Raw genomic sequence first — 15,488 nt, 5'->3', positions numbered from 1 at the left:
CCCATTTACAATAAATTTAGTAAATTCTCTGCGTGTGCGAAGTCTGCCAATCCGCATTGGGCCAGCGTGGTTGACTATTGGCCTAACCCCTCTCATTCTGAGAGGAGACTCAAGCTCTGCAGTGAGCCGAATGTGATGTGTGGTTGATAATGAATGAATGAATAGGTAAGCACCGATTCGTTATTATGTTCTCTCGATCCATCGACTCCCTTATCAATCGATACTAAAAGAAAGTACAAAACAATTGACCTAAGAGATAAAACTGTACTTAATTATTTAATCTTGGGTATAAATATACCTGAGCAGCGAAAGTCGCGTCAGTCAAAATGATGCGGGTTTTACAAGGCGTGTGCGCCTTGCTGGTCGCGCACGTGGTCGCTGACCACAAGGATTTCCTTGCCCAACCGGGGAAGATTGGTAAGTTACCCAAAATACAAGTTATTGCCTGAATCGTCATCTTTAACAGCCGCTGGACGTCCACTGCTGGACATAGGCCTCTTGCATGGAATTCCTAACCAAACGGCCTCAAGCCGCCAGCATCCAGCGACTCCCTGCAAGCCGTTCGATGTCCTCGGTTCACTTAGTGGGGAATCAACCAACATTGCGCTTTGCCAAGTTGATATGTGTGTGCTAGCCCAGTAGATATGACCTCGGCCTCCGACTCCGGAGGGTGTGGGTTCGAATTCGGTCCGGGGCATGCACCTGAAACTTTTCAGTTGTGTGCATTTTAAGAAATTAAATATTATGTCTCAAACGGTGAAGGAAAACATCGTGAGGAATAATAATAATAATAATATAATTTATTTATTCATCAGAAAGCAGGTTTACAAAGATTGCTTAAATATAATAAGACCCTGATACTCTCTACCATAATAATAAAACCTGCATACCAGAGAATTTTCTTAATTCTCTGCGTGTGTGAAGTCTGCCAATCCGCATTGGGCTAGAGTGGTGGACTATTGGCCTAATCCCTCTCATTCTGAGAGGGATTAGGCCGAGCTGAGCCCAATATAGGTTGATAACTATGTGTGTGCTATATAAGTTTAGATAAGACAAGCAAGAAGACAATGTCAGCAGCGCTATTCTGCAACTATGTTTGTATTTCGACAGTATGAGTCTTGAATTCGTTTCTATCTTTTTCTGTCTAACACATTACTATAGATAGAGATAGATACAAACTAATTCGAAACTCGCACTGTCGATTATAAAACATCGTTACGATGTAGCACTACGGGTTTTTATTTACCATGGTTAAACTTTATTATTTCAGCCGATCAGACATTTTTACAACGGCAGATAGATCTCTACAAACTTTACACACACGTAACTGAGCCCCTATACGATAAGGAACTGAAGACCATCGCCGACACTTGGGACTTGGAGAAAAACATCCAGAAATTCGAAGTAAGAATATTTTAATTTGACTCCTACCGTGTTTTGAAAGGTGACTGAGTGAACAGGCTTTACTAGAAAAAGGGTCCATGATATTAATTATGTAGAAACGACAATTGAATTTGCATAGCCCATGATTTTATAATATAACGAATAGATAACATAGTCAATTTTGTGAATATTATGTTCACGTTTTATATAAACGTTTTTGTATAAGTTTAAGAGTGTGCAATATGTAATTTGGTGGTTACAAATGGTTCTGGATCTCAGATTCTGGAAAAGTTAGGAGCCTGATATTTGGGTAAATGATATTTCAAAGTTTTAGCTTCGTTATGCAATGCGTTATATACAAAATACACAATTTGTAAAACTTTTCTCGATAGTTTATTTTTTTAAAATAAATGTTTTGCTCACATTTTGCTTTCAATCTCAGGAAAAGCAAACTTTTTTGTTTTGTATAGAAAATTAGGTATATATCTTGAATATGGCCATTTTGTTTTTCGTTATGTTGTTTAATTTACTTGCAATTAGGTAAAATGGTTTTGGCGCTCACGTCATAAAATTTGCGTCGCGCGTCAATCGCTCCGTGCTTTTCACTCACGTGAAAGTCATTATTCGGCGTCTCGCTTGCGCTTCGAATTTTATCCATATCGTACCGACGTGCTGCGCGCTCTTAACGCAGTTCTTCTAACGACTAGGTTATATAGATATTAAATACATAGATAGATAACAAATAGGTTACAGAAAATGGCATAACTAATTTTATGGCTGCATCAAAGGATTCAAAGACATAAGCTAAACAAGTAGACCTTGAAACGGATGTGTCAAGAGGCTTTCTTAGAAATAGAGGATGCTATAACTAATGAGAGTCCTTAACTAGGGTTAAGGGTCGCTATATTAGGGTCTGTGTTACTACAGTCATTTGATAAGGCTCACCCTAACAGTTTCCTTATGAATATTAATGAATCTACTACATTTTACTAGTTCATGTAATTTGGTGACGTTATAATATGCTATATTATAACGTCACCAAATTACATGAACATACGGCAATCAAAGACACTGGACATTTTTAAAAATGCCGTAAAGACTCATTATCTGGTGCAGTAAAGACGATCTGTATATATTATTTATTTTCAATATAATGTATTTATTAGTATATTTTGATATGTATTTTATTTATTATTGTAGGTATTTGTGTTATATTGTTTATGTATTAGGATGTTAATTATTTGTATGTATGTGTATTACTAATACTATGGTTATTTTTGTTTTACGCCACCTGCTGATGTCCTTAAGTTTTCCTAAATCGAAGGTTGCCTGGAAGAAATCGCTACTTAGCGATAAGGCCGCCTTTTATATGCTGATCTCTTCCTAATTTGTTTTTTATTTCACTTGTTTTTGTCTTTGTGGTGTGCAAATAAAGTATATTTATCTTATCTTATCTTTTATATTGCTTTTTTTCTTAATATCAATTCTGTCATGTTGATCTAGATTTCAGCTGTAGTTAGAGGTGCAGAATATTAAGTTCCTTGTTTGAATCTAAAACTTAAGCTACTACGTTGTGTACACAACGGTCCATACAGGCCAAAGAAAGTTATTTGGCGATGAAACAAAAAAGATCAATATGTAGACAAATTTAAACCTAACCTAACCACTCGACCAAAGAGGCAGTTAAAAGGTTAGTTAGGACATATTAATACAGCGATAAAATTTATATTTCCAGAATGTTACCGCACTGAAGGTATTCTTCGATCTAAAGGAATACAACATGTTGCTGCCTCGTTCGGTTCCATTTAACATCTTGGAACCCAGACACCAATGGGAGGCAGTAACTCTATTCAACGTTCTGTATTCAGCAAAAGACTACACCACTTTCTACAAAACAGCAGTTTACTTCAGAGAACTTATCAATGAGGGTTTGTTCATCTACGTGCTATCTGTAGCTATTCTTCACTACCCAGAAACTCAAGGGATCATTATTCCACCCATATACGAAGTGTTCCCATCATATTTCCATAACGCGGAAATCATGAACATTGCACAGAGAATCAACAGCCATGGCAAGCGTTACGTGAAGCAGTATCCCCAGACATATCTTTGGGAAGACAATGTGGTTATCAAATGGAACACGACAATCTGGCCTTATGTAGAGAACTACGCCCCAGTTTCGTACTATTTGAATGACTATGCTCTGAACGCACTTTACTATAACTATCACCTGACTTATCCATTCTGGATGAGTGGGAAGCAAGGTCCTCTATCGAAATTCAAACGCGGAGAAATGCTCTATTTCGCCAGCAAACAGTTTGTGACTCGTTATTACTTGGAACGTCTGTCGAATGGACTGGATGAGATTTCGGATATCAACCTCAAATTCGTTGTCGAGGGGTATTCGAGTGGTCTAGTACATTACAACGGTGTTCCGTTCCCTGACAGGCCTAACTTTTTCTACCTTTACCAACCGAAACTCATCAAATACGTTGAAAAGGTTAAGCTTTTGGAGAGGCGAATTCGGGATGCGATCGAGATTGGATACTTCGTTAATGTAAGTTCAAATGAAATTCTATATTTCTGTATGGTTTTTGGTCAAAATACTAGATGATATGGCATTATATGATATGATATTACATGTAGATACATGTCATTATTACAAAGTAGAATTTAGCAATACCTAAGGTTTTATTTTTGTAAACGAATGTTTAGATCAATGTATTGACTAAGCGTAAAGTCATGATACTTGAAAGGCAAAGATGGTACAAGAAATTAACGTAATATAATTTTATTTTTAATTTTAGAAGTAGATGCATGTTATGAAGCTTTAATTCTTTGATAATGACATAAAACTAATTTTCGTAACTTTTCTCTAACTAAATCCTAACAAAAATGGTTTAAAAGCCGGAATATGATTTTTATTATTTATTGTCTGATTTTGAAGGATTTTTCTTTTTTTAGCAAAAAGGTGAGAAAATTGACTTAAGAACTCCAGAAGCCATTGATGTACTAGGAAAAGCTATAGAAGGAAATGTTGATTCTCCCAACATCTATTACTATGGCAGTGTTATTACAGCCTGGAAAAATCTATTAGGAAACTCGGCTGCGACTAAATACAACTATTGGCATGAGTATGTATTATTTATCTTACTATTATCACTATATTATGTAATTATATAATATTTATAATTGTAGATCTCTTCCAAAAAATTAAATATTTGGAGTTGAATTTTATATACATCACTCAAACATATAGCTTATAATTGTGGTACCTATTGGATACTTTTTACGCCATTCCTTTCCATTATTTTAATAGTTGTTGAAAATAACTATGTTTCTCATAATTTTAAAAGTAACACAATTATATAGAAACATAATTTCTAAAACAAAAAATGCTCAAGAGAATCAAAACCGGATTTTGATTTGATCTAAAATTATGAAAAATTAAACAAAAAAATATAACAAAGCTGACTAAAGGAAAAAAATCAAATAATCAAGACTTACTTACTATCCAATAAACTTATTTACAGTTGGTAAAAAAACTTCGGGTAAACACTTAACTTTCTTAAATTGTACCTACTCAACATTACAACTCGCAGTTTATTATTTTTTTTTCCTATTAGGGTGGAAAATCCTCATGGACATCCGTGATGGGTAGTGCCGGACTTTTACAGGCTAAAAACCCTTCCTACCTTCTAGACACTAGGTGCTCCACTCCGGCTCGCACTTGACCGGTTATAAATTGAATCGATTGTTTTGCAGCCAAGTCCCACTGGTTCGCCCTTCAGCGTTAGAACTTTATCAGACTACTCTACGTGACCCAGCCTTCTACATGATATGGAAACGAGTCCTCGATCTGATCACACTCTGGCAGTCCTACCTGCCCGTCTACAAACCTGAAGAGTTAGCTTTCTCCACACTCAAGATACAGAAAGTCGAAGTTGATAAACTGGTCACTTACTTCGAGCATACTTATCTCAATGTTACTAGTGCTCTGCCTATGAACGAGTTTGAAAGTAAGTAATTATGCCTGGAACCAATAATTACTGGTAGGTAGACATTTTTTTATTAGTAACAGCGTTAGTTACGTTACGTGCCTACAAAATCACCGCAAAAAGTGATTCCAATTTAGCTACTACACTTGTTTATCCTAATCTTACCTTATTCATGAATCATCTATCTATAGACGAAAAATCTGTTCAGTAGTTTTTGAATTCATTGCAAACAGACAGACAAGGCAGGCGGAAGACTTTGTTTTTAGGATATGGAAATATTTATTTAGATGATAATAGGTATATGTCTTACAACTTACCTCGCTTGGCAAAGTGCATTTCTTTGCGACAATTTGGACAAAGAAACAAAGTTCCGTGCCAGAAAAGCTTCATTCAAGTGTTTGAAGCTAGCCGACATCAGAAAATATACAATTTTATTATACATACAGTCGTTCACATGCATTAATGCGTTATGTTTTTTTTTATTTTTGTCATCTTAACTAGCCTGCACACAGTGCTATGCATGCTTATGTAGTGTATATGCTAAGTGCACAGAATAACTTCAATGAACGAGTGAATGAGCTATCTATGTCTGGCTCGAGACTTTGTACAAAAAAGTCTGCAAAGAAATGCACTTTAGCGATCGGTGTCGGTTTACGGCAGGCGTCCACAGATCGGTTTCGTATGCATCGGACGCATCGCATTTAACGGATTTTTATATTCTTTGTATAGAATAAGTGAGTAAGAGCGTCCACTGATCTGCATTGTCCTACGGATCCCATTGAAGGGATTTTATCTACCGTCAAATTAAAAATCCATTTGATGCGACGCATCCGATACTTACGATGCGGATCAGTGGAATCCTACCATCAATGTGAAGTAGTAAATACTCGTACAAAAGCTCGTATCATTATATGTACCTACAGTTTATTAATAACAATTTTGCAGGTAAAGTTAAAGCAGACGAGTTCAGCGTCTTAGTACAACGTCCACAACTGAACCACAAGAAGTTCAAGGTCCGAGTTTATGTCAAGAGCGAAGTCCCGAAGACGGTAGTTGTGAAGTTCTTCTTAGCACCCAAGTATGACAGCAAAGGCTTCGAAATCCCTCTGCATGAGAACACACAAAACTTCTTCCAGTTCGATCAGTTCGTCTATGAACGTAAGTAGAACTGAATGTTCTATTCATTCTAGATGTTTTATTCATTCATCATCAAAGTTGAAGTCATATAGTTATTTCAATTAGACTTAGCTTGCGTTTTTTATACGGAAGTTAAGCCTAATTGAAATAAGCTCAAAGTTTTTATAAACTTTAAGCTTATTGAGAGACATGCCCGTGGTTTCATGTTGCAGCATTGTCATTATTGGCCCACTATTGTTAACCACAAGTTTTATTTATTTATTTATTTTAAACAGTACACCAACAGGTTACAATAAAAATCTTATAATAAAATATAAAGAAATATATAAGTTACGGCAATTATTGCATACTCACTTATTGGTTGTCACAGCATGCACTAAGGATAAGGATAAGGCCTAATTCGCACTACTCCAGTAATCCAGCCGAGTACAAACGATTTTTGGGCGGTAAAACCAAAAATCGTTGGCACCCGACTAAAACAAGAAAGTAGTTCGAACTAGGTATAATAATATAAAATAATTTATAATTAATACAGAATTATAATGTAAAAAGAACAATATTAAATTTAGATTAAAGTTAAACTACATGTAAAACTCAATATGTGTGTATAGAACAAAAAACAAAAACAAAACACTATCTAACTCTATCTAATTTCTTTTTAAAACAATTAGGACTATCGAAGCTTATACCTATCTATATCAATTACGTTTTCGTTCTCCTACGGATTTCCTCGTTCCGGATTTTATCCTTAAACTACTTTACTTCTATAGGTTATTAGCCTAAGGTTAAAAATTAATTTTCAGTACCACAAGGAGAGACGGTGATCCAACGGGACTCGGACGCGGATAAAGTATTCAAGGTCGACAAATGGACGTCTGGCTATGACATATACAGGAAGGCATACAACGCTCTGCACGGAAACGGCCAATTCGTTATCGATAACAACAACTTCTTTGATGGCTTCCCACGCCGACTCTTGATACCTAAGGGTAAGTGAAGAATAATTAAGAATTAACCTTATCAACTGATACGGCAAATTTTGTTCTGCCGTGTAAAAAACATTCATTACTAATACTAATTAATACTCATAATAATCGTAGGGTGGGGGTTAATGAGAACTATTTGAGAAATAATAGAAACAAAGATGTATGAATATACACTTTAATTAGTAGAAATATGATTAATATAACAAAACAGAGATGCGATTTGGATTTGAATCTGTCCGATAGCAGAAGGCCGAGTACAATTACTGGCATGACATTGACAGTGACAAGACAAGAGCGTATACAGCGTTCCAAATGTCAGATGCAGGGATGGCTGCGTTCACTTTAACAGGGGTAGAGGGCAGTAATATATACATATACTATTACGATATATTCTCATATCTACAAAAATCCAAAAAAATAAATTAAAATCGGTCGAGTGATCGGAGATTCAGACATCAAACATCATGAAACGAAATTTTTATATTTTGGATTTACATACAATTTTCTTGGAGTAAATAATATATATGAGATATTATGTTATTATGTTTGCCAGAGAGACAAACCCTTGCGGCCTTAGAGAAATTTAAGCCTTAATTATCTTCAAAGTAAAGTAAACTTTATGTACTATGCTTTGATGAAAAAATTTAATTAAATTTTAATCTATTTTTCTCACACTACCATCCTTAAAAATAATAAAACCGGCCAAGTGTGTCAAGGCACGCGCAGTGTAGAGTTCCGTAGATAAAATGAGCACTTTTACCCTTATAATGCAAAAATACCGATAGTGGCACATGCTACCACACTATGGGATAGACGAGATAAAAAATCATCCTCACTTTACATGTAGGGAAGGAACCCCAAAAAAGATTTGTATTTAATTTTTTTTTACCATCTATAGTTCTAGTTTTGAGAGAATCTGATTAATCTTAAGAACGATTTTATTATTTAATTAGCAACGGATTTTGTATGCAATTTTTAAGTTTAAATTATGTTTTTTACGTCGATCGATTATAATTCTTTAAGAATTGGTAGCTAGCTAATATAGTTTTTCTTGCAAATAGTTTTTCTAGCTAATATAATATTTCAATATATACCATACTACCGTGAATATATATATATATTTAAACGAGCGAAAAAAAATCATCCCCATTTTTAATTTAAGTACTCGTAGGTCAGGTACCCTAAAATATTTTTCATAATTTTATTGTACGACTTTGTCGACATTTTTCATGTTCATAATCATGCTAAATTACAGCTTTCTAGTAGTGATAGTCTCTGCGCTACACCGCGAACAGACGGACGAACAGACAGACAGACGGGCAGACAGACGGACATGACGAAACTAAAAGGGTTCCTTGTGGACTACGGAACCCTAAAAATATGCTTTATACTTGAACTTGTTATGAGTTTATTTCCACACATACCTGCTTGTTCCGCGAATCTGTTATAATTCCTAGTGGGCGGACTGTAATTCGAAAGGTCATAGTTTTCAGCTTCCCACGTATCCACTCGTGTGGTTATTCTTGTGGCTTGCATCATCAGTTGAAAATAATACAACAATATTTATATCATACTAGCAGACGCCACGCGGTTTCACCCGCATAGTGCCCGTTCACGTATCAATACAGGGATAAAAGTACCCGTGGATAGTGTAGCTTCTCAACAGTGAAAGAATTATCGAAATCGGTTCAGTAGTTTCGGAGCCTATTCAATGCAAACAAACAATCAAATCTTTTCTCTTTCTAATCTATACTCCTATACTATTATTATAAAGCTGAAGAGTTTGTTTGCTTGAAAGCACTAATCTCAGGAACTACTGGTCCCATTTGAAACATTCATTCACTGTTAGATAGCCCATTTATCGAGGAAGGCTATAGGCTATTTAATATCTCCGTATTCCTACGGGAACGGGAACCACGAGGGTGAAACTGCGCGGCGTTAGCTAGTGTAAGTATAGATTACTTGTTGAGTTGTTTTATATAATTAAGACAAAAGTAGTGTGCTACTTTCAGTTTAATTATTCTAATGTTACCTGTAACATCTAATTTATAATACTTAGTTCAATATCGTTACAATACTAACATCATCACGAGAGATCCTGTCTATAACTTTTTTACTGAAATTAAAAAGAAAAAAATTCATGTGTGTGAAATGTACACACGGCAGACGTGAAACTGCAGAAAGCAACAAAGCCTGGCACAAAGTCCATAAATGTTCTATTTCACTCTTTTCAAAAAACTAATTATTATTGCTTGATAATAATCAACTGTTAAAATTAAAATAATCATTCAGAAAACTCGTATTTCGGATCTCTTTGTAAACATATATTTTTATTATAATTTTTCTATTATTACAGGACGTGTCGGTGGTATGCCGTTCCAATTCCTGGTATACATCCATGAGTTCCACGCACCAGCCACTCCTTACGGTACAGGAGTCAACCCTGAAAACACGTACGGCATTGGTACTGGTGCTAACAGGATGACCAGCTACCCGCTGCGGTTCCCCCTGGACAGACCCTTGCATGAGTGGCAGATCAAGAGACTGACCAACTTCTGGCTCCAGGAGGTGCAAATCACGCATAAGACTACGCCTGACATCATTGTTCCTAACTCCATGTTCGCTTAAGAGCACAAAAAGTTAAGGCGCACTTACACGGGTAATTAAAAATGCTCCCATATAGGCAATATTTGTTATATTATGTCCAGAATCAGCTATGCTAAGTATATCAGGAAACGCCAGCTGCTTCATTTAGCACCACGCCATATTCAGAAACGTGTAAAAAAACTGGGAACATACATTGATTGAAATTATTTTAATATAGTGGCTGGCAAAACCCCGTCCTTGCGAAAGTAAGACGAAAAAGACAGAAAGAAATTTGGGAAAATTTCCTATCCAGCAATATCTACTTATGAATGACATTAAGCAATATGCAATATAATTTATTTGAATCAATATTGCCGGTAAAATTGTCGAACTTTATTGAAATTGCTCCAGGTTCCTTCATTAATTGCTGCGCATTGATCCAATGGTGTTGACAAGCGATGGCTGCTCCATAAATTTCCCGTGTAAACGCGCAATAACAATAACAAAAAAAAACTATTTATACAAATAAACGGCCATGCCAGAAACCTTTTCACTATACAATGTACAAATATTCTCATTGATGCTATAAATAAATAGTATAAATCTCGTCAATTTACTTTAGAGATTTGACTGATTAATTATCATTTTTAATTAATATTATCAGCTACTTAAAACTTATGATTGCTCAATGGGATAGACTATTATCGTTTTACCATCATTTTATAAAGGCTTATAATTTTTTTTGTATAGTATGTATAATATTTATTGAATGACATTACCCATAAGTATATTTTTGTTCATCCTATTAATTACATCGTGTTTATTATTGCTTTAATACCAAAGACTTATTAAACCCCTTCAGTTATGCCCAGAATACTATAGCCCACATAACATTTAATCTCTCTCTATCTGTAACGAAAGAGAGATAGAAACCAACTCGATACTCACACTGTCGAGTACATAAAACAGTTACAGAATAATTCTTTCAGCTCTCGAATTAATAATAGGCACTACCTACAATCTACATAGCAATCAGCTCGTTAATAGATCTCAATATTTATTTTAAGACTTTTGGTATATATATTGTATATTATGACGTCATACTCATTATCACCAATCATCTCAGCCGATAGACGTAAACTGCTTTACCTTTTTTATGTGTGGACTACCAAACCTGGGGCACCCCCAGGACCATTCACCCGCTGAGTGTCGAATCCCCAATCGCATAGTTTAAATTCGACACTCAGCCGGTGAACGATCCCCTGGGGGCGCCCCCACAACGTCTATGAATTCCACTGCTTGCATCCAACGACTCCCTATGACGGTCGGTTCACCTATAATGGGAAGTGAAGTGCTTCGTGTATCGTTGTGTTACATTCTAACACCCAGCTGGCCTATTCACTATTTTGGTCTTTATTATCAACCTATTGAAATAAACATCAAATCAATTGAGAAATGTCATCTGCCTACTTCGTTTATGTCAACTAACATACGTTAAAGATAATGAATTGCATGTCTGGGGTTCTAATGTCTATCATTTCGTCGAACCATTCGTCGTCGTCCAATGGTCACTTATTTGCGGTTTGCATTATGTTGGTAACTCTGATTTGTCTACGGGTCTACGCAACTTGACTGTAACAAGCAGAAACACTACAAGAATAGCTCTTTCTATCGTCCGCTTAATCATTGCACCTATCTAATATTAAATGTTTTAGATTATTATGTTGTTAGAAGAAAGAAATAAAATGATTTGAAAATATGTATTTAGAAATTTTTTATTTTCCTACCCACATTGTATGTACGTTACGTTTAGTAGGTGTGTGTGTGTGTCTAAATTAAAAAATACACAAATAGTCATCATCTCAAAAAATATTGACCGACCAAATTGAGAACCTCCTCGTTTTTGAAGTCTGTTAAAAATAGGAATAATTTTAAAGTTATTTCATTTTGAATTAAATTTTACATTGTATTAAATTGATCATAGGTACTTAAACGGCAATAGTAAGATAGAATAAATTACTAAATAAGGTAAATATGTATAAATTATAATATAAAAAAAAAAATCTACAAGTTTATTATTGTATATAACTCAAAATAAACTGAAAAGACCGACATTGGAAAAATTCAACTTAGAAACTTAGAAATAATTTTATTTCAAAACTTAAAATAGGTACTTGTAAAAACTAAGAATAATGAAGTTTCTTAACAACTTGTTCTTTTCTGGTTTATTAAAAATTCGCTATCCTCTCTTGAATAAAAACTTTATAATATAGATCAGATTGTTTAAAACAAAACCAGGTTACTTATATAATAAAGTTAAAAAAAGCATTTGAATTAATTCCGAAACTACTAGCCCGTGTTTAAGATACCGTTATCCACTCAACATAGTTCCGAAAATCAGTATAATATACGGTTCTATCAAAGCAAAGTCCCCGGTCACTCGGATCTCCGCTTCGTATACCACGAAGATACCATGCCTTGCCTTGCTTCACTGCATACACACCACCATAGCTCGGACATACAGACACTTGATTTCCATATACGGAACAAAAAGTATTATTTCCGTTTAAAACCTCGCACTGTGAGCTGTGGTCGATGTCAAAGGGAATTACAGTTAGTTCCCCTGAAATCGCCCACCCGGTTGTAATAGCAAGTAAACATTGATATCTAACGGCCCACTGCATGGGCAGTGCACCTTATAGAACAGGGTATATGGAGCTTAGATTTAGTTAGTTTAATTTAGCTTAGCTTAGCTTACTTACACACCATGTCGCTATAATGTGGGTTAGCGGGCTTATAGTGCTAGCTAGTGCTATTGATGATGTTAACGATAAATGACAGGAATGCCGGCTTAACGTGTATTCCGTGGACGAGGGTGTTAGTAGCAACACCAAATTTTTATTTTTTCACCAAATTTCTGAAAATTAATTAACCTCAGTATTTTATACCTAAGACTCTAACATGAGAGTTGGGACCCCGTGATCTGAAAGCACAAAGGCTGACCACTGAACCAACTAGGAAGTGGATCTGCTCGATGCCAGGGTTTCTCAAAGTGGGGTTCACAAACCTCCGGTGGTTCTGCATTTGACAGTAGTACCTATCAAATGGCTCATGGCTGAAGAACTAGATGGAGTAAAATATTTAATGTCTGTAAATAAAACTTATTAAGCTGAATGGAAGAGGATGTCTTTGTCTGGTTTTTATGCAGTAAGATATGAAGAATGTTTCGCCACGCAAATCGGTTTCTACACATACAATTGTAAAAATAACTATTAAAAATATTGGTAAAAGAGGTTTCAAGATAATGATAATTTTATACTATAAATCGGTTACGTCCCTACAAAATCACCGAAAAAAGTGGTCCGAATAATAGGCTACAAAACTGAGCGCACACATGCACAGTTTTGTCTTTAACTCCATTATTTGTTTATGTATATACATATAGTTTTTACACTTCCTGAACACACAACTCGACATTGTAGACGGTATTTCCTTTTCGATTTCGATTATCCTGAGACCACCACAAACTTTAAGTACCTACCTACTTATCTTCTATTATTTATCATATTAATAATATGGTATAGAGGTACATGAAGCCGTAAGTTTGAGAAACCCTGGTCTAGGGTAACTACGTTTATGCTAATAGAGTCCTTTTCATGAAAGAAGTCCCGCTCAAACCAGTCAACTAGTCAGCTAAAACCTGAATTAAAATTGACATCGCCTTACACAAATGACAATAAGACCGCCATTACCTACCAATTATCAATGAGCGCTATTAAGACATTAGAGCCGCGTCTAGGAGACTTCTTTCATGAAAAGGACTTTACTTTTGTTTTTAAATTCTCAATGCAACATTAGCCGCCATCTGTTAACTGTTTATGGCACTGTGTGCAGCGCCATCTGTTTTGCATAGCACACATTACAACGTAGTTGTCTCAACTACTAAGAATTGTTACAACGTGGTTGTCTCAACTACTAAGAATTGTTAGTATTTCATTATAGAGAGCAGTAGTGTTGCAAGACAAGAACGACATTTTCCCACGTGTGTTTAAAAAAAAACCTCATTGCGAATCATTTACATTTTAACTGAAAAGAAAAAAAAAACAAGATTTAACCAGAGGTGTAGAAAGCAATATGCTAGTTGTGACTTAATCCTAAATATAATAAAAAAATTTAATCCTAATTTAATAAAATTTTTTAATTAAAAATGCAATTATCTTCGTCTAAATTTTGCTTATTCTATTAAATACAATATTTTCTTTATGTGTACCTACTATATTTTTTACAGCTTAAATATGAAAAATACTACATTTATTAAGAAAAATGTTGGCAACCTTAGTATCAACCCATGTTCCTACCATAGGTATAAAGTAAGATAACCCATCATACTCCTATCATGTCCATAGTATAATAAAACTGTAACACGTATAATTCTTTACACTGAAAATATATTAATTAATTGGAGGGCATTATATATCGCTACCAAATGAATCCAAATGAAACTTAGCATGATTTGAGAATATATACGGAGGAGGTTATAGGATACTTCATGTCGCAAAAATTAAATCAGAAGAACAAGGGTTGAAAAGGGTTTATATGGAAAGTCCTTTATTTGTCAAGTTAAATTTGTAAAAATTTGTATGTGTTCTACCAGAAAAATACTTAACCCTACAGTGGTTGCGTACCTAAAAGTAACGGGAGTGGTCACTTGGAATTGTATTACAAATGTCGTCCATTTTCAAAGTAAATTACAGAAATATTTAAGCATACTTTTTTTATAGTGTGAAATATAATATGTATGTATGTATAACATGTAGCTTTCTTTATTACATAAAATCATAAAATCCAATTGTATGCTAAGTTCTAAATCTATCACGAAAAATACTTAACCCTACAGTGGTCGCGTGGATTACAAATGTAGTCCATTTCCAAAGTAAAATAAAAACATATTTGAGCATATTTTTTTATACTGTGAAATATAATATAATTCATGTAGCTTTCTTTATTACATAAAGTCATAAAATCTAATTGTATAAAGATTACGAAAATAATGAGCACAAACAAAATCATCTCCACATTTATCACGAAAATTTTGTAATACCTAACTTCAATTACTATTTTCGGAACATGAATGATACCCAAAAATTAACTTTTTGCACCCTGTGCACGAATTTATTGTGCTTCTTCGCGCACTCTTCAGGCCAGTCGACGTTGCGTATTTAAACGCAACATCGACTGCAACTGTATAAGGCTGCTATTGTTGGTTCAATCGATATGTCAAAAATACTAACGTAAGTGGTCGCGTGGACTACATATGTAATCCATCACACTTTGCGGAGCTCCTGTGACACAATTATTGTGGACTGGTGCTTACGCGAGTTTTAACGTATCTCTCAAA

The 15,488-nt window shown here is 34.9% G+C and overlaps 1 protein-coding gene across 1 annotated transcript; it reads left to right on the top strand.

Moving 5' to 3' along the window:
• The first annotated feature begins 326 nt into the window (after nucleotides 1–326).
• On the top strand, nucleotides 327–11,840 carry LOC112045127 (acidic juvenile hormone-suppressible protein 1-like). The gene is made up of 8 exons (XM_024081207.2): nucleotides 327–417; nucleotides 1,271–1,404; nucleotides 3,119–3,940; nucleotides 4,348–4,517; nucleotides 5,149–5,402; nucleotides 6,327–6,539; nucleotides 7,322–7,507; nucleotides 9,861–11,840. Exons 1-8 carry the CDS (start codon nucleotides 327–329, stop codon nucleotides 10,130–10,132), a joined length of 2,142 nt encoding a protein of 713 aa, XP_023936975.1. The 3' UTR covers nucleotides 10,133–11,840.
• Nucleotides 11,841–15,488: the final 3,648 nt, after the last annotated feature.

This window comes from Bicyclus anynana, chromosome 19 (assembly GCF_947172395.1).
Source record: "Bicyclus anynana chromosome 19, ilBicAnyn1.1, whole genome shotgun sequence".
Classification (NCBI taxonomy): Eukaryota; Metazoa; Arthropoda; class Insecta; order Lepidoptera; family Nymphalidae; genus Bicyclus; species Bicyclus anynana.
Note: the sequence above shows the minus strand (reverse complement) of the source record. Positions and strands in the feature narration are given on the sequence as shown.